Source organism: Mycothermus thermophilus (genome assembly GCF_041956435.1).
Source record: "Mycothermus thermophilus strain CBS 625.91 unplaced genomic scaffold VTJ04scaffold_1, whole genome shotgun sequence".
NCBI classification, from domain to species: Eukaryota; Fungi; Ascomycota; class Sordariomycetes; order Sordariales; family Chaetomiaceae; genus Mycothermus; species Mycothermus thermophilus.
The window spans coordinates 2,537,298-2,555,512 of NW_027191427.1; the positions used below are offsets into that span (position 1 = coordinate 2,537,298).

Genomic DNA, 18,215 nt, shown 5'->3' on the forward strand with positions numbered 1-18,215 from the left:
CGCGAGTCGGTGAACATGGCCTAGATGACACTGTGTTTCCTGTCCCAATCAAGAGATTACGTGCCCTTGGGAACCATTGAAGGCATATATGTAGCATTTAAATACCCGCTAAAAGCCAAGCTATATAAATCCAAACGACCTCTATACAGAGGCGACGAGGACCAATATGTCAGACGAAGAACAAACAACATACATAAAAAACCCTAATCAAAGAACTCGGGTCCTGTGCGAGAGAAAAAGAGCCAAACACCACCTCACTCCTCGTCGCCGGTCACCCATCAGCGTCATCAACCCCCGCGCCAATACCGTCACAAAGTTCAGTGCCCAAACTCCAAATGCGGCACAATCACCGGTCCGTACTTTGTCGTGGCCGTGTATGGCCCGTCGCCCTGCACCACGAAATCCACCGCCAGGCTCAGCTTGGTCAGCCCGCCCGAGTTCCCGCTCGCGACGCTTCCCGCGGACCCTACCGGCGCCCCCGCCGCGGCAGCGGCCAGGGCATCCGGGTCGTAGGCGACGATGGCGACGTAGTTGCGGCGGGCCATGAGCTTCTTGTGCTCGCGGGCGGCGCCCGAGGCGTCCGTGTGGAAGATCTCCATCATGTCCTCCTTGGTGTCGGACACCTCGTGCGTCGAGCGGTGGCCGTTTTGCGGCACGTAGAGCAGCTTGTTGTTGTGCAGCATCTTGAGCAGGTAGTTGCCGCACGGCGCGGCGACGACGGGGGAGGCGATGATTTGGTACATGGTCTTGTGGTCCTGCGGGTGGGAGGGATCGTGGACCAGGCCGGCGCCGCAGCAGTTGACGTCTGGGTGGGAGAGGAAGAGTTAGTTGGACACACATATGATACAAAATGTTTTAGAAGGAAAAAAAAAGGACTCACCTCCAGACAGGAACGTCATCCGGATGCCCTTTTGCTGCGCAATGCCCTGCAGGGTGCGGATCAAGTACGTGCGCTCAAGGTCCTTGGTCTCGTGGGTCCAGAGGTCCTTGAGCTCCTCGACAATGTCGATGTCGCCGAACTGGTTGAGCACGTTGCCCATGAGCCCGGACTTGCCGACGGCCTTCTTGACCTCCTTGAAGCCGTGCTGCACCACCTCCTTGCCGCCGACGACGCCCGCCACCGAGCTGGCCACTTTGCCGACCAGGTTGTACGTCGTGTTGACGGCCTTCTTGCCCGTCGCCAGCGTCGACGCCAGCGTTTCGACCGTCTCGAGCCGCGGGTAGATGACGGGCACCGAGATCATCCAGATGCAGTGCTGCACGCTCGGCGGCAGCGTCGCCACCTTGGGGAAGATGCCCTGATACGTCGGGCCGGCCATGACGCGCGTCTGGGTGCGTTCGGACCGGCAGTCCGGGCCGACCACGACGACGGCGGGACCCAGGTACTTGACAAAGTGCCAACCCGTGCCCGTGATGGTGAAGAGGTCCATGTCGGAACTCACGTTGCGCAGCAGCTCGACCGTCGTGTGGTGCTGGAAGAGCAGGTACATGTCGATGGCGATGCGGCCGATGCCCTTGAAGATGGCCGAGTTTTGCATGTAGTCTGGGTACGAGCCGAAGCCGTCGAAGCTAAAGAACAAGGACGGTCAGTCAGTATTGTGGCATAGACAGACGAGGAGACCAGAAGAAATGAACCTACATATCATGGTCGTTGATTTGCAAGATGTGAGGAATCTGAGCGAAGGCCTCGCGCAGGAAGGGCTGGTCAAAGTGGCTCGTGTAGTAGTGGAAGTAGGCATGCGCCACCTCCTCCTGATGGCGAGCCGTCCAGGGCGCGTTCCGGCGGTTCTCGCGGCCCTGCATCGACAGCCACTGCTTGAGCAGCGGCACTTCTTTCCACAGGCGGTCGGCGTATATCTGTCCTCCCAAGCCCAGCTGGACGTGGAAACCGCCGCACTCGACGTTCTTCTGCAGGATGTCCTTCCACATGAAGCCGACACCTCCCAGCTTGGCGCGCTCGTTCTGGTTCGTCGACGGCGCAAAGTCGTTGCCCGAGTGCGCGATCATGCGCCAGCCGGTCTCGTAGCGGCCGGCCACCACGAACTCATAGCGCGTGCAGCCGAGGTGCGACGTGACGGCGTAGGTCCAGCGCTCGGTGCCGTGCTCTGACATGGCCAGGTCCATCTCGTACCTGTAAAAGACCCAGCGCTGGTGCTGGTGGATGATCTGAGGCATGAGCTGGCGCGGATTGGGCGACAGGTCGACGCTCAGGTGGACATGGATCGTCGGCGGAATAGGAGCGTCCGTGACGAGCAGGATGCTGCCGTACCAAATACCCTTTTCAATGTCCATGTTGACGTAGCGCAGGTAGGGGCCGAAGTATACGCCGTTGGTCGGCATGATCTTGTATAGGTCGATACCCGACTGCGGCGGCGGGCCCGTGAAGCCGGCAGCCGTCGGCGCCACCGACACCGTGGCGCTCATAATGCTCTCAGCGTAGCCTGGGTGGCCCTGGGTAAACATGGGAGAGGCGAGACCGGCCTTCAGCGGCGAGGCAAGCGGGTTGCCGTAGGTCGACGCCGTTGGGGACATTGGGGTCGGGTCATGGTTGAGCGGGGTCGGCCCCTTGGGGAACTCCCACTGGGTCGCCTGGGTTGCGAGATGGATGTAATAGTACTGACCCGAGTTCTGGTCGAGGTGTGCGATCCATCCTTCGGGCAGGGGCGGCGGCGACTGGGCAGCGGCCAAAAGAGATGGCGTGTGTGTCAGAGCCGGTTGACCGCCGTTTTGTACTGCTGTCGCCTTGTTGTCGTTGGCAAAAGCCGGATGGCCGGCATTATGCGCTGGCTGAGGTGCAGCTGAAGCGGCAGCGAGCTGTTGCTTCTGCGACGCCGCGGTGTTTGCGGCGGGCTGCGTCACCGCGGCAGCCGCGGGAGCAGCGACAGGCTGGGTGGTTGTATTCGCGAGGGCCGGGTGTGCAGCCAGAGGAGGAGCGGTGCTGGCAACGGCCGGGGCGGCATTGTTTTCTTGGGCTGGCCTCTGTTTCTCAGGGGGATAGGAAGGCCCCGCATCGGGGTTCACGGTGGTGTAGGCGGGGGGTGGTGTCGATGTCTGAAGGCGCTGGAATTCCTGCTCAAGCACGCTGACTTGCAACGCCGCGTTCGGAGGCATCTGCGTGGTCGGATTGGGGTTTGGCGGCAGGTTGAAAACGTGAGCCGGCTGCTGTGCTTGCGGTTGCTGTACCTGCGGCTGCTGGGGCTGAGGGGTCGGATTCGAGACAACGTCGGAACCCTGATAGACGGTTGGCGGGCCATACGGGTGCTGACCGGGAGTCTCGGTGGGAGTCCATGGTCGGGCAGGTTCGGGTTTGGGCTGGGAAGCCGGCGCCTGGTTGGCATACTGATTTATACGAGCCTGAGCGGCGGCGCTGGGGGCGCTCAGATGGTTGAGGGTTGCGGTGCCCGAAATGCCGGCAGCGGCGTAACGGGCCTCAATGCCACCGCCGGGGATGGTACCCGGTTCGACAATAGGGGTCTCCGGAGGAGGAGGCGACCCGCGGCTGGCGCGAGTGGTCGAGTTGGAAGCCGTGGAGGAAAAGCGGTTGATGGAGGAAACTTGGCTGCCGGGTGGTGGGTAATAGGGTTTGTGCTGGTAAGCGTTGGAGATCTTAGTTGTCGACTGGCTGGACTGGCTTGACTGGCTTGACTGGCTGGGCTTGGGAGCTCCGGCGGCCGGGTTCCTCAGGGGTTTGGCGAACAGCTCGCTCGAGTCGTCATCGATGGGGCTTGAGACCAGCGGCTTGGGACCGGTTCCACGACGCTCGGCAAGTCCCGTCGGCGTCCTCTTATCGGCAGAGGAAGGACGGTCTGTCGAGTCCTTGGACCCCGGCCGAGCAGAAGAGGAGGGAGGCGGGCTGTAAACTCTGCCAGCGGGAGACGACGTGCGACCTGGCACCTCGTCATCTGGGTACGGCAGGCGGCTGGGCTTGGCCTGAGGCTTGGGATCGTCCGGGTAGGGAAGTGATGATGACTTGCTGGGAGTTGACGAGGGGGCAAAGGGGAACGACGGCAGAGGCGGCAGGGACGCGATGGAGGGCTTAGAGGTGGAGGTGGATGACGAGGCGGACGACGAGGGCGGCGCAGGATAGCGAGGTCCCTTGTAGGAACTGGAGTTCTTGTCGGCATTGGATGGGCTCTGAGGCTTGAATATCCTCAGGGGCTCGACGGCGACAGTTGGGCTATCGCAGTCCTCAGGGTCGGGCCGCGGTCGGCTCAGGAAGAGCTCCTCGTCTGGCACGCCGCCCGAGTGGGAGCCCATGGCGACGGTGATATGGTACTGGCTGGTTTAGGAGTTGCTAGAAGGTGGATGGTGGTGGTGCAATTCCCGGTGTCGTTTCTGGTGTTCTCAGAAGCTGGCTCCGTTGCTTGTTGTTGGAAATGGGCTAGAGTCGGCGCACACAACCTCACGATGATGAGGGCGTTAATAGTTCAAGCCGCGAGAGGAGCGGGGCACGTTTGGAGGGGCAGCGGGACGAGCCTGGGGGGCGCAGCAGCCGGGTGCAGGGGGTGAGATGGTGTGTGAGGGGATGGCTTGGACCGGGAGGCCTTGATCGACGAGATCCGGAGAGGTGGTGTTGAGAAAAAAAAAACTAGAAAAAAAATCCGCAAGATTGAAACACGGATGTGGTGAAACTTGCTGCCTCCCAAAAAGTGAAGCTCACCTCACTCACTCGGGTTCTTCGAGATCGAGAAGAGATGCAGCAGGTTCGTCTCATCAAAGGCCGAGGAGGGACAAGCTCAATATGCGGCCGGATACGCAGGCCGCCCACGCGCCGGACGGTGCCGTTGTCAGTTCTGGCACCCTCTCTCCACTCTGCCCCTTGCCCGCTTGGGTCTGACCCAGCAGGGTTCCAGGGGCAGGGCGCACACTGAGTGGTGGGAAAGGAAAAAACGGCATTGGGCGCTGGTGGCATGGCATCGTCATCATCTGCCCCTCCCCGTGATGGAAAACGATTGGGCCCGCAGCTGGGCGCTTAACGGTCTTGGTTCACCCAAAGCTTGGGCGACGTGAGCCAGTGGCACACTGCGAATTCTCTGGGAGTCCAGCCAGCACATTTCGACGCGCCCTCAAGGCGCTTGCAGTCCGCTTGGACTCCGGCATTGATCCCGAACCGGTTAGTTCTCATAATGACTGTGCAAGAGATAGGGGAACCGGAGGGGGGAAACACTGTGTGTGCGAACCACTTGCATGTGCGAAATACTCCCTTGCGGAACCAGGGAGGTAAGGTATGCTGACGGTGCCATCATGGGAAGGCAGTGGATGAGCCAGAGATGGGCCGGGATGGAGGGGGATGGAGAGGATGTGTGCTGCAGAAAATTGGGGGGGTAGAAGCAGCAAAAGGTGGTCTCCCGGGCCAGGCCCAAGCCAACATGCGCAGCCCATGTGCAGAAGAACCCGGTGATGATGGGATGGATCGGATAACGGGTCCAGCCGTCCGTGGCCGTGGCCCGGCTATTTTGAGAAACCATGCGTAAATGCCGGCTACATGTCCGTATATGTGCAGATAAGTGAGATGGATGCATGCTGTATTTGTCGGTTGGGTATATGGGTATAGAATATCTCTTCTCGCTGCCCTCTCTTCAGCCTGATGTTGGACAGATCGTCTCCGTCCATTGACAGTAGTACCAGAGAGGAAGAGGTATGACAAGCCCGCCACACCTACACATATATAACTATTCCACACAACACTCTTGCACTCTTCCCTCCCCCCTTTTCGGACGGTTTCAGGAGACGATTGCCTGTCAAGTTTATCCCTTCAAAACTCCATAGCTTGCCCAATTCCTTCCTCACGTGTCTTCCTCATCGTTTCGTTCCTCTCTCTCTCCTCAGCTTCCTCCTTCAGGCGAGCCTCGACCTCGTCACGGACGGCCTCAAGACCTGGAGGGATGATAGTGCTCTGGACACTCGGCGCGTGCTGCACAAAGCGCAGCTGCTCATGAACGTGTGCCACAATCTCTCGTAGGCGCTTCTCCGAGTTGCGGTTGTGGCGTGGCTCGTGCAGACTTTGCTCAAGCGTCGGGAACAGCGTGTCGTGAATGAAGTGCGCGCGCCAGGGAGCGTGCTCCGGAATGGTTGCGGGGATCCGGTCGTCAGCGCCGATAGCGATAGACGTCTCGTAGGCCCATGCGCGTGCCACGTTTCGCGGCGTATACCCACCTCCGCCGAAGATGATCATGGGCAAGCCAAGGCTCTTGCAGTAACGCACGCAGGCGCCATGGCCCTCCACTTTCAGGTTGAATCGCCCCAAGCGATCGCCTGCGAGTGAGTCGGCGCCACACTGCAGAGCGATAGCACTGGGCCGGAAGCGCTCATTGATGGGGCCGATGATGTTCTTGAATAGGTTCTCGTACTGCTCATCCGTGATGCCGTCCTGTAGCGGGACATTGATGGCGTGGTGAGCCCCCGGGTTGTGCTCATTTTTCGGGCCATTATCCTCCAAGGCACCAGTGCCGGGGAAGAACTGCTCGGGTTGGTACTTGTGGAATGAAACGGTCATGACGCGGTCCGTCGAGAAGAAGGCTTCCTCGACTCCGTCGCCGTGGTGGACATCGATGTCGATATAGAGGACTCTGGGATAGAGGCGCAAGAGCTCCAGGATGGCCAAGACAATATCGTTGATGTAGCAGAAGCCCGATGCCTCGTAGCGCTTGGCATGATGCAAGCCGCCACCCCAGGCGATGGCGATGTCGGACTGGCCGGCGCAGATCTTGCGGGCGGCATCCAGCGAGCAGCCGGCCGACATGGAGCAATAATTGTACAAGCCGTGGAAGAGCGGACAATCACTACCACCGAGGTTGTACTTGACCTCTTTGTCCGGATTCTCAATGTCGCGCGGCTGGTCCTCGGGCTCGGCGGCGATCAGATAATCGAGATATTCGCTCGAGTGGAAGGCGTTGAGCTCCTCGTACGTGGCCTCGCGCGTCAGGTAGTTGTCCATGGCAAACGGCATGCCGTACGATGTGACCAGGCTCTTGGTCAGCGTCAGGCGCCACGGCTTCATGGGGTGTGTCTGGCCAAAATGGTGCTTCTCCATCTCGGGGGTTGCGTGGTAGGACACAGTGTAGCCCTTGGGCCGGACGATGCCGTACTCCTGGGCCGCCCATTTCATCTTCTGAAAAAAAGCCTCATTCTCGTGGTCCTCTGCCGGAGCGAGAGGGATGGTGTACTCCTCAACGATGGGGTTGTTGACGTGGATGTCATGGGGAAGATAGTTTGGCCGGGGAGGCCTGTAGCGGTACGCCGAAGCATCCATGACGTGTAGTTGTAGGTGGCTCCGAGAGCCAGGCGGCCTGGGGACTGGACGCCGTGGTTAAATCCGAATCCGAGTCCGATTCCACGCTGACAGATGAAGAGGCACTGCAGCGGCTTGCGGAGAGATGGAAGTTCAAGTGGCTGTGTGTTGTTGTGACCGGCACTAGGGTCTCTCTGTGGTCTTGATTCTTTGAACCCGGAATAAGGAGCAGCCAAATATTTGAATAAAAATGGATCCAAACGCGTCACGCTTTTTGCAGGTAATGTTGAAGATCCCAAGACTATCTGCTGGTGGTTGTGTTGTTGTTGATGAGATGCAGCTTTGTTTGAAGATTCGCGGTTCAACCTTCTTGAAGGTCGAGTCCCACTCCGGCTCGCCGCGACTGGGCCTTCAGTTTCCACCCCTGCACATCTCCCATGTGCGCTAATCTATTTCAGGCTAGCGCCGTCGATTTGTGTGGCAAACCTTGCCCCACTTTCGCACTGCTCGTCATCCTGATTGGAAAAGAACAGAACCCAGCGGTCGTCGCCTCCAGCCCAAAAACTGTCAACCCGCCAAACCCGCCAAACGTGCAGAGATCCAGCCGACAAAACCAACCTCGACAACGTTGGATCACGTTCACTTGTCAGGAGCCCAGGTGCGACTCTCCACGCGAAATCTGCCCTTGCATCAGCATCCACAGTTCCAGCCCAACCCGTGCCGAACACAACGGCTCCATCAGCCCAGATCGGACTCCTGGACTCCTTCGGTGTCATTCGTTTCTCGTACTACTTGCCTACTCCGTACTCCGTATTTTATGAACGATATCCCGGCTCGCCTCTCGCTGTTCCTGGTCCCAAGGCCTGGGATCCAGAATTTTCCCTTTTGGTCTCTTATCTTTCTCTCTGTCTCTCGAGGTGAGCCAGTGGCATTTCTTCTGAAACCACATCGCCGCTCGGTATTCTGGTTCTGCGCGAGGGAGTCTGTCTTTCACCAGACAGGCTGTTGTGCTGCCCACGCAGGGAAGAAGAGAAAAACACCACGGCCGTCTCACTTCGGGTCTTTTTTTGTCTTTGACCCCGCGTCTCATCTCAATCCCAATATCATCGTGTCTACCTGTGGCGTCTAAGGGTTCATCCATGCCGTTCGGCGGGTTAACACGATGCCCAGAGACGACCTTACCATTGACTTCGTCAGGAAGATGCCGCCCGTCGACAACCTCGACCCGGCTCTGATCCTCGACGAATGGATCAACAGGACACAGAACCTGCCCGAAGAGTTGCGCTTCTTGCAAGACGAGATTGCCGACAAGGATCGCCAGTATGACAAGCTGATCCGCGAGATCGAGGATCGCGACATGCGCATCCAAAAATGGATCAAGGCCCATGGCAGCCATCATCCAAATCCAAAGGAGGATGAGTACCGAGCCACCATCCGGAAGAACTTTGCCCTGGCCGAACAGCTCTCCAACGAGAAGCTGGCACTCACCCAGAAGCTCCAGCAGATCATGGACAAACACATCCGCCAGCTCGACGTCCAACTCAAGATGCTCTACGACCGCGGCGAACCGGGCTTCACCGATCCGGATGAGCTACCCTCGCTGCTTCGTCCGAGCCCTGCCAACGCAGCCACAAACGGCATACCAGTTCTCCGCGGCGGCGCGAGTCCTGCCTCCGGAATATCATCCACCGCCGCCCTCAATGCCGCTGCCGCAAACGGCCCTCAGGGCCGCATCCCCAACGCCCAGATCCGCAGTGCCCAAGCGCAGCAACAACAACACGCCTCCGCCTCGGCGCCCGCATCACCCGCAGCCAGCATGATCATGAACCGCCAGGCGCGCGAGAGCTCCGCTGGGCCGGCCGGGAAACGTCTCCCGCGCTCCAACAGCGGCCTCGGCAACCTCCCGGCCACCTCGAGCGGCCTAGCCCGGCACTCTTCCCTCGGACCCGGCACTCCCAAGGCCGGGCAAACCGCCGCGGGCCTCCAACGCGCCGGCAGCGCCGGTCCCCGCGCAACGTCCAAAGGCTCACTCGCCGACCGCGCGCGCAAGGGCACCCCGTCCAGCAGCTCGGCGGCCCGTAAGAAGGGCACGCCGGCCGGCGGGAGCACGTCCGGAGGAGCAGGAGCCAGCAAGTCCGGCCTCTCACGCGTCAAGCGCGCCGCGACCAAGAACTCGCCGTCCTCCACCGCCGAGAGCGAGCTCTCGGACGCGTCATCGATTAGCGACTCGGCGAGCGACACGGTGCGCACCGGCGGGCGCGGCACCCCGGCCGCCTCGCTGTCTCGCTCCGGCTCCAACGCGGCGGGCGGCGGAGGGTCGGGGTCCTTCCACCGCCGTTCACCATCCGGCAGCAGTGCCCATCCAGACGGCAGCGGCGGAGGCAACGATGGAGAAGGACTGGCGGGAACGGGCGGGCCAGGAAGAGGAGGAGGAGCAGGGGAGTCCGGCGCGCGCGGCAGCCCAGGGGGTGGTCACCATCTGCGCGGTGCTGGTCCCGGAGCTGCTCACGGCGGCGGCGGTGGGGGGGACGTCATGGAGATCGACGAGGATGAGGAGGCCGGGGACGATCGCAAGTATTGCTCGTGCCAAAACGTCAGCTTTGGCAACATGGTAGCCTGCGACAACGAGGACTGCCCGTACGAGTGGTTCCATTGGGGCTGCGTCGGTCTCAAGAGCGAGCCCAACGGCACTTGGTACTGCCCGGACTGCAGCGAGAAGCTGGGGAAAAAGAAGGGTTAGGTACCCGATCTGCAGCTTACCATGTAGAACTGGCTGTCCATCTGTCTAGAAAAGTCCAGACGCACTACCTCACTGAGAGTACAATCATTAGTACGCGAAAATATCAGTTCCAGTGACTCGGGTACCTTACGTCTACAAGTACGGAGTAGCCGGATGGGAGTCTTGGGCTTAAGAAAACAGGGAAAGGATCGAGGATAGACTTGGGTATTGAACAAATAGAGCCCATCCTTTTTCCCAGGACAAATCACTCACAACAAGTGACAACTTGGTCCGTTACTCTTTTTTATTTTCCTCTTCGCTAACTAAGGGACGCTTTATTATGCAAAGGCCACCCAGTATTATAATGATCCCCCAACGCAACCACAACAGACCGCGGAGAACACAATCGCGACACATCTTGCCTTCAGTCTGCCTCCACTACATAACATCCGCATCTCGACTACTCTAGCGCCCTCTTCCCGTCTACAGCCACCACAAACCCCACAAACACCCGTTTAATGCTCGAGCAGGCGCAAGCTACCCTGGACGACAACGTTCTCCAGGATAGATCCCGGAGGGATATCAATGGTCTGGCCCTCTGTCGCCACGATAATGACGGTGCCCTTGAGGGTGACACCGCGGCCGAGGTTGACGGCGCCGGTGATGGTGAGGTGGTCCAGCTCGATGATCTTGGGGATGCTGGGGATGCGCTTCTGGAAGTCCGAGACCTTCTTGAAGTCGCTTCCGAGCTTGATGAGGGGCGCCTCGCCGATGCGGTTAGCGCTCATCTGGAGCTGGCCGTGCTTGACGGTGTAAAGATCGGACTTGACGAGCATCAGATCCGAGCACGTCTTGACGGGCAGGAAGCGACGGCGAGGGACGTTGACACCGTGAGCATTCCGGAAGTGCTTGATGGCGGCACCGACGGCCGTCTCGAGCTGGAGGATGCTGATATCCGACTCGCCCTTCTTATCGCCAGGGATGGTCTTGGCGTTGGGGATGATCTCCATCTCGAGCTCGTTGTTCTCAACGACGCGCTTGATGGCCTTGAGGTTCATCCAGATGTTGTTGGTGTTGAAGTACTTGAACTTCTTGATGGACTTGAACTCGTTGACGTGCTCCTTGGGAACCTGAGCAATCTCGAGAAGACGGACGCGGCCCTCGTAGTTGATGATGGTACCACCCTTGACGTCGGCCTTGGTCTTGTTGGTCAGCTCCATGATGTACTCGGCCTCGCTCTCCACCATGTGCTGCAGGATGCGCAGGTCGACGACGGCGCCGAGGTTGTCAGCGTTGGACAGGAAGATGATCTCAATTCCGCGCTCCATCAGCTTGTCGAGGATGCCCGAGTTGTACAGAGACTCGAACACGTCACCGTGGCCCGGAGGGTACCAGTCCTGCAGGGGCGAGTCGTACGACTTGGGGACGGGCAGCAGCGAGTCCTTGTAGATCCTGGGGTACCGGGACTGGTTGAAGGTGAGGATGTCCACATTATGGCCCTCGTACTTCTTGATGATGGCGGCCGTGTCCTCGTCTGTGTTGAACGAGTTCATGAGGACAATGGGTACGTTGGCGCCGTAGGTGCGGTTCAGGTACTCGACCTGGCGGACCGACATATCGAGGAACGACATGCCATCACGCACTTCAATGACCGACTTGGGACCAACGCAACCCATCGAGGTACCGAGACCACCGTTGAGCTTGAGGACGGCGAGCTTCTTGAGGAACTGGGGCGACTCCGAGTTGGGGAGAGTATCGTAGTCTACGACCTGGCCCTCGGCTGGAGGAGCAATGCGATCCCACGAGCTGGTTTCAAGATTCTCCCAGTCAGTCTTACGGCCAAATGGGCTATCAATGGGCACGGGGATACTCACACTTCGTTACCCTTCGCCTTATCGTTCAGGTACCTGCGGAACAGGGCAAAGAAGTTGTCCATCTCGGTCTCGAACAGCTGTGGGCTACTGTTAGATGGTATTCTCTATGCTGACGGCAAGCAACCTGGGGATTTCCGCGACTTGCCTTCTTCTGCTCCGGGTCCTTGCATGTCTCGGCAAGGTTTGTGAGGGCATTGCGCATCTGAGCCGCGGCGATGTTGGTCGAGGTGTTCTCAAAGGCCTGGAAGTCGATGCTGTTAGTCGCCTGCTTGAATGACACGCTGGTTCTCCTATGAGAACTAAGCTCTTCGCTGAGTTCCGTCATGTTGAAAAGTTGCAATCTAAGAGTGCTCCCCGGTTGCCAGGACACGCGGAGACAGGCAGGTGTTCTCCATTTATAAGTGCGGCTCGGCTCGACTCGGCTCGATTGTCATGGCAAGCGCTTCCCATTGACGTTCACAGCGTGGTGGCCGCATAGTCGCACCAAATGCTGTGTTGTCAAGCCACGATAACGGACGACCGGCGTGCCCTATCCCCGTGATGAGGGCGCTGTGCAGATTGTGCAGCCACATCCGCATGCCACTTGTCTGCGCCGGCGCTGAAGTGGTGCCAGTCTTCCTGCTCCAAGCTTCACCTCAAGTCTCGAGTCGTTGACAACCGGGGAGCAGCCATTGGGAGGAACAGTTGGACTGGGCAGCAACATCCAGAACTCCAAGGCGGGGAATATCGTCCCGAAGGACGGGACCCTATAGGAACCCCGCAACCACGAACAGGAATGTGCAGTAACAGTCACTTACCATGTGAGAACGAGTCTTGCCATGGTGCCTCTTAGCGAACTCGGCCTCATCGAGGTTGCTGCTGTTGCTCGCAGACTTGAGGTGCGAGGGGATCGCGGTCTTGAACGGTTGAGCCGCCATCTTGGGTGACTTCTGGGTGTTTGGATGAAGAAGATGTGAGTTGGTAGAGGGAGGGAGGTGACTGGGTTGGCTGTCGAGGGGAAGGCAAGAAGTCAGTTCTGGCGACGGGCTCGGGTAGGAGGAGAAAAGAAGGGGCTGCTGGGGAGAATATATCAGTCAATTGACGTAATGAGGAGGGTGTTCATTCGAAAAGTGAAAGTGGGATCGCCCTGGTGATCCAGCCCCTCCTGCCTGTGGTGGAACAAGTCAAGGATCCTTGAATTGGGCAGAGGGGAGGTCCTGGAGCTTTGGATGACACCCGGACTGCGGGGCACTTTTTTCTTTGGAGGGGGGAAGGGGATGGAAATTATTGGGTCATTGGGCTGGAAGTTGTGATTTTCCTTGCTTGCAATTCCAGCCCGAACAACCTTGGAAACACTTGGGGGGTTTTTCTTTCTACTTACCAAAGCAACAGAGCAATGCCAAATGCCAACACGAAAGAGAAAGGGACAACTGAAGAGAAGAAGCGGTCGAAGCAGCCCAAGGGGTTCTCAATTGAGGGCATGGGTTCGCTTTTATCGATTTCCTCTTGACCCCTGGACCTCGTCTGGACCTCGTCTGCACTGCTGCCCTGCCCGCCAGTCCACATGCATCAGCTGTTAGTGGGGTCGGTATCTCGGCCCCCCCTCAACCATTCATCATCGACGACGACGACTGCATTCCCTTCCGGATTCCCAGGTTCCATCGCCACTCTTCACAGGACCCAACTATGGCGGCGGCGGGCGGCTGGCTTCCCGTCATGCATTGCTGGGCACCGGGTATTGGGCAGCCTGTTGCAACGGTTACAATTCTCGACGAGAACGAGTCATTTCTGGCACCGGGAGTTGCGTGAATGTTGTGTGTCAGTTCTCTGCTGGCACAACTTGGCCCACCTGGTTCAGCCTGGAATCTTGATGGAGCTTTTCCATGTTGGCTCTCCACACAACCAACTGGGACCTGGGAAAAATCACATCCATTAACTCTATAGGTCTTTAAACTTGAAGAGCCAATGTTCTGGTAACTTGATCTTCTGCTACCTCATCATTGATGATGCCTCTTGTCGGCTCAAGAACAGTATGCGGCGTAGCTATACACAAGAGAGTACTTGTGTCCCTAACAAGCTGTCAAAAGAGCTTCCAGCTTCTTCCAGCTCGAATCCTGGCCCGGGGATCCCCCTGTCCTCCAACCAAACCAAACAAAAGGGCCAAGGCCATTCAGCCCAGCGGGAACTAAAAACAGATAAATCTGTACGATGGGCTGGCGCCGTTCTATCACCGTCTTCTATCGATTGGGGAGATTTGAACCCGCCAGTTTGGGAACTGAGGCGCCCGATATTCAACATTTTTTTTCAGCAGCCTCGCCGTGTTTCCTCAGCCTGGAGGATGCACGTTGATAAGAAACACTTCAGCGCGAGTTTCATGCCCCGCTTCACCTCCGAGTCTGCGTCAAAGTGTCGGAATTGTTCCCGTTGGGGTGTGAGAAAAAAAAGCATGAGGCCGCCCTTTGAAGTGGTGGTGGTGATATTCATTTGATACGGAACACTCTCACCTGGCCACCCCTCGGCCCTTCTTAGGCGAGTCTTTCGGCACAGGACCGGGACGAGCAAGCAAAAAACCTCATCACGTTTCGAAGGTTGTATTCATCATGCCCGAACCAAAAGCAGCTCGCTAGAAAAAGTAGCGAAAAATATCTCATCTTCCATCATTGTTTCTCGATTCCCCCTTGCCGGGGGATCCACAGCGGTTTATTGAACACATTCACTCAGGGAGGGGAAGAGGGAGTCGGCAACCCCCTTGTCCACGATGGGCTCGAGATTCCATCTTTTCGTTTGTCTATTACAGAGTGCTTACTTACATAGTTATGCCTCCTCGGGCGGCGCATGACTGCGGTTCTGACTGTTTGGGACCACGTGGGAAGGAAGACCAACATGGTTTGTTCTCCCGATCCCGGCGGGAGTTGACACCGGAGCCAGCAAAGTTAAGCAAGGCTTAGTATTGCTGGGATGTACAGTACCAACTCCGTACAAGAGAGACATCTGCCGTTGCTGTGTGAGCCGCCTTCACTCGGTCCAACTCTCACCTCATCCCTTTTCCTACCTATCACTCCCGACATGTGCACCGTAAACCCAACATTCCGTCTTCTTGGCAATGTGTAGAATTGCATCATCTCACCTGTTGGCGCGGTCTCACACAACCCGAAGAGCATGTTAGGAAAAAAAAAAAAGAAAAAAAAGGACAAGTTCAAACACAGCCTCACGACAGTGGATGATGGTGGAGTGCTGTCATTCATCCGGCGCTGTCTGACCGTCGACGGGAAGTCCGCCGGCCTCCTCTCCAGACCCCTCCTGCCACACCGACCCATTCCAGAAGAGGCCAAGAGGCTGGAATCTAGAGGAAGCAAGACCCGCTGTGTGGAGGATTGGGAAAGGCACGGCCCATAGATCTCCAATCTTGACATACACAAGCATTTCATGGCAGCTGGAGCACCTATCTTGTCCATCGTGTGTTGTTTATTTTCAACGAAAAGGCATTTTGGATGGCTGCCCGCCACTTTCAGCTATCAATTGTTTTGATTCCGAACGCCACTCGCTGCACATTGCATTGCATTGCAGATTTCCACGTCACTTGTCAGAGCCCAGAGCCGGGGACCTGCGTCGACATCCTCAGCCTCACCCATCCCACCATCCCACCTAGGTATCAACAACCCCCCTGACAGAATCCGACTTCCAGCCTGGCGGTTGACGAGAAGGAGAGCCCGTTTGACCACAGACACTCATCGGCTTGATCACGCAACATTGCAAAATTCCTCGTCCCGGTGTCTCGTCTCCTATATTCACATCCGCTATGGGCAGCACATCGCAAATCCTGCCCTTTTGGCAGGTGAACGTGCCCGAGTCCCTTCGGACTGCTGAGTGCCCGGAGTTTCTCCGCGAGATCAGCGACAAGGACCGGAGGATCATCGGGACTCCGGACAGCGAGTTCGAGATCGACTCGTGGGACACGGTGCGCCGCAAGGTGGCCGAGAACCGTCTCGAGCTGTTCCAGCGCGTCCCGTCCGACCTGCGGCGCTACCGCGCCTACGTCTGGAAGCTCAAGCGCGATTACGGCAGCGTCATGAACTTCATCCTCAACGAGCGGCTCAAGTGGGAGGCTCCCGTCGTGGCCCGCGGCAGCCGGCCGTTTGAGTGCGAGGATGATGTCAAGGTGCTGCGCAACGACTGGCCGTACGGCATCGACAAGAGGATTGTGCATCTGGTGGTCTGGACCAAGTTTCCATTGGAAGAGGATCCGGCAACGGGAGATCTGACCGATGCAACCCGCGCGGCGATCGACGCATACGTACGCAAAACGTTTGCAAAAGTACCTCCAGAGAATGTCGGTTCCAAAGCCCTTGCGTTGTTGTTGTCCTTGTTTTTTCTCCGATACGCCATCCAGGGACTAGAAAACTGACAGGAAAGTGTAGGTCGTCTGGTTCAGGAACTGGGCATCACTCAAATCGGTTGAAGCTGTCGAGCACTTTCACGTAATGGTGTTTGACCCAGACCCGGAGTTCATCCGGGAGGTTACCAACGGCGATGTGCCCATGTGTGAAAGGGAAGAAGAAACTCCCCAGTAACGGCGATGGCTGTACGTCGTAGACTGAAATTGGGCGTAGCCTCATGGAAGGGTATTCCTGGAGTTTCTTCCCGCGATTCTATCATTACTCGCGGAGAGAGTCTGCTGTCGCCCGAACCTCCACAACCGGACAGTCTGCCATGGGAACCGCAGTGGGCTTTTCCATCCGAATTCCAACCTGCCACGCGGGCTCGGCCCAGTGCGATGTCAAGACTGTCTCAACCAGCCGCTCGCCGAGGGCCTCAAGCGTCTCGAATGAAGACGCTTCCATTTGCTACGTTTGTCAGCATGCACTAGAGCCGGGCATATAGAAAGGATTGATGTAAACATGGAAACTTTAGACTCACCCGCACAACGTCCCGCTCAATATCAGTGTAGCAATCTGTAGCCCCAGAAATCCTCTCCACCGTGACCGTTGCGATGACGAACTGCTTAGCCTCGCGCTCATTGTCGTTCATGCCGACCAATGTCGGCACCCGCAGCCGTGTGATCTCGAGTGCCATCGCCCTGGCCTCCACGGGCCCTTCGGCGCGGTTCGTGTCAAACACGGCGCTGGCTGTCAACCTGACCTCCTCCCCGAGCAGTGACGCCTTGGGCAGCCCAATCGACACCGACACAAACCGCACCGCGGCCAGGTCCAACAACGCTTCACCTCCCGTAGCAGCAGCAACAGAACCACCACCACCAGCAGCAGCGTCCCCATCCTCCTCCAACCCCAGTCCAGTTACCCTCCGCCACACCACCTCCAGCACATCCCTCACCCGGCTCTCCTCTCTCTGCGGCCCCTCTCCCTCCCGAGTCTGCACCTCAAACCCCTCCACGCACGCCAATACCGCCTTGCTCAGCAGACCGTAATGAACTGTCTCGCGGCCGAGACGATCTGCGCGGGCCGCCGCGCCGAAGCCGCGCCGGAAAGCCACCTCGACGGATAACAAACACGGCTGGGCGCGACGCGGGCGGCCCCACGCGTCACGGCCGCTGCGGCGGAGGGTGGTTTGGAGGTTGCGCACAGCGACGGTGGCGGGGGGATCTGGGGAGAGGGAGCGGAGGTGGGCGTGGGTGAGGAGGGGTGGTGGTGATGGCATTTTTGGTTTTGGTTTTAGGGAGGGCGATTGTTAACTGGGACTGGTTAGATTGACGTGGTTGTGGGATAGGAGTGTTTTTTATGTCTTGGTTGAGTTGACCTTTGAGGTTGAAGGTTGAAGTTGAGAATGGTCGGTGTTCGAAATGCTCCTCAAAGACACCACGAGCCTGTACCTGGTATTCTCTGTATATTACGGGTATCGAGAATCGCCTTTGCCCACAGTGGATGAAAATGGTCACGAACAATTGAGGTCTTGAGAGATTGAGACTTTTTAACCGTGGAGGTCTTGGAGCCGAGTCCCGGAGACAATGACGGGATGATTAACGCGATTCGGGACCGAGTGGTGGGTTAGGGTTGTGTGTGTCGAACTGCTCAGACAACCAACTCAGCTAGACTTAGGTGGTTGTTCATGTCCTGGGTCACATCGTCTCACGAGGATATCATGGAGAATACACAAACTGATAGGATCGACTGTGGATCACCCGATATACTACCTCCCTACTCAACTCACAGAACGTTGTCCGTCGGGAGGGATCGGCTCAGCTATGCAGTCAAGAAAGTTGCTCAGTTTTGAGAAATGGTGGCAAAATCAGTGGTCTGGTGACGGTCTCTACCCAGGGCGATGGGGTGTTGTTGGGATACTGCTCAGTTAATGTGCCGGTTTGTCAAAAGGAGATAGAGTTTGCGGAGGAAAACAGCGGGATGTATAACTCAAGTACTCCCAGCAGATCAGAAGTAGTTATTGTGTTCACATGGAC

At 57.9% G+C, this 18,215-nt stretch overlaps 7 protein-coding genes across 7 annotated transcripts; 3 read left to right on the forward strand and 4 right to left on the reverse strand.

Moving 5' to 3' along the window:
* Positions 1 to 317: 317 nt before the first annotated feature.
* Positions 318 to 4,257, reverse strand: VTJ04DRAFT_956 (uncharacterized protein; the record flags this gene model as incomplete). Its single annotated transcript, XM_069368120.1, has 3 exons — positions 318 to 805; positions 881 to 1,569; positions 1,640 to 4,257. The coding sequence occupies 3 exons, from the start codon at positions 4,255 to 4,257 to the stop codon at positions 318 to 320; spliced, it is 3,795 nt and encodes a 1,264-aa protein (XP_069223565.1).
* A 48-nt stretch (positions 4,258 to 4,305) lies between these two features.
* Positions 4,306 to 4,509, forward strand: VTJ04DRAFT_957 (uncharacterized protein; the record flags this gene model as incomplete). The annotated part of the gene is made up of 1 exon (XM_069368131.1): positions 4,306 to 4,509. One exon carries the CDS (start codon positions 4,306 to 4,308, stop codon positions 4,507 to 4,509), a length of 204 nt encoding a protein of 67 aa, XP_069223566.1.
* Positions 4,510 to 5,755: 1,246 nt separating this feature from the next.
* Positions 5,756 to 7,252, reverse strand: VTJ04DRAFT_958 (uncharacterized protein; the record flags this gene model as incomplete). The annotated part of the gene is made up of 1 exon (XM_069368142.1): positions 5,756 to 7,252. The coding sequence occupies one exon, from the start codon at positions 7,250 to 7,252 to the stop codon at positions 5,756 to 5,758; it is 1,497 nt and encodes a 498-aa protein (XP_069223567.1).
* Positions 7,253 to 8,393: 1,141 nt separating this feature from the next.
* Positions 8,394 to 9,971, forward strand: VTJ04DRAFT_959 (uncharacterized protein; the record flags this gene model as incomplete). Its single annotated transcript, XM_069368153.1, has 1 exon — positions 8,394 to 9,971. One exon carries the CDS (start codon positions 8,394 to 8,396, stop codon positions 9,969 to 9,971), a length of 1,578 nt encoding a protein of 525 aa, XP_069223568.1.
* Positions 9,972 to 10,465: 494 nt separating this feature from the next.
* Positions 10,466 to 12,741, reverse strand: VTJ04DRAFT_960 (uncharacterized protein; the record flags this gene model as incomplete). The annotated part of the gene is made up of 4 exons (XM_069368165.1): positions 10,466 to 11,756; positions 11,825 to 11,901; positions 11,970 to 12,065; positions 12,622 to 12,741. 4 exons carry the CDS (start codon positions 12,739 to 12,741, stop codon positions 10,466 to 10,468), a joined length of 1,584 nt encoding a protein of 527 aa, XP_069223569.1.
* Positions 12,742 to 15,602: 2,861 nt separating this feature from the next.
* VTJ04DRAFT_961 (uncharacterized protein) lies at positions 15,603 to 16,374 on the forward strand (the record flags this gene model as incomplete). Its single annotated transcript, XM_069368176.1, has 2 exons — positions 15,603 to 16,133; positions 16,222 to 16,374. The coding sequence occupies 2 exons, from the start codon at positions 15,603 to 15,605 to the stop codon at positions 16,372 to 16,374; spliced, it is 684 nt and encodes a 227-aa protein (XP_069223570.1).
* An 84-nt stretch (positions 16,375 to 16,458) lies between these two features.
* Positions 16,459 to 17,458, reverse strand: VTJ04DRAFT_962 (uncharacterized protein; the record flags this gene model as incomplete). Its single annotated transcript, XM_069368187.1, has 2 exons — positions 16,459 to 16,647; positions 16,721 to 17,458. The coding sequence occupies 2 exons, from the start codon at positions 17,456 to 17,458 to the stop codon at positions 16,459 to 16,461; spliced, it is 927 nt and encodes a 308-aa protein (XP_069223571.1).
* Positions 17,459 to 18,215: the final 757 nt, after the last annotated feature.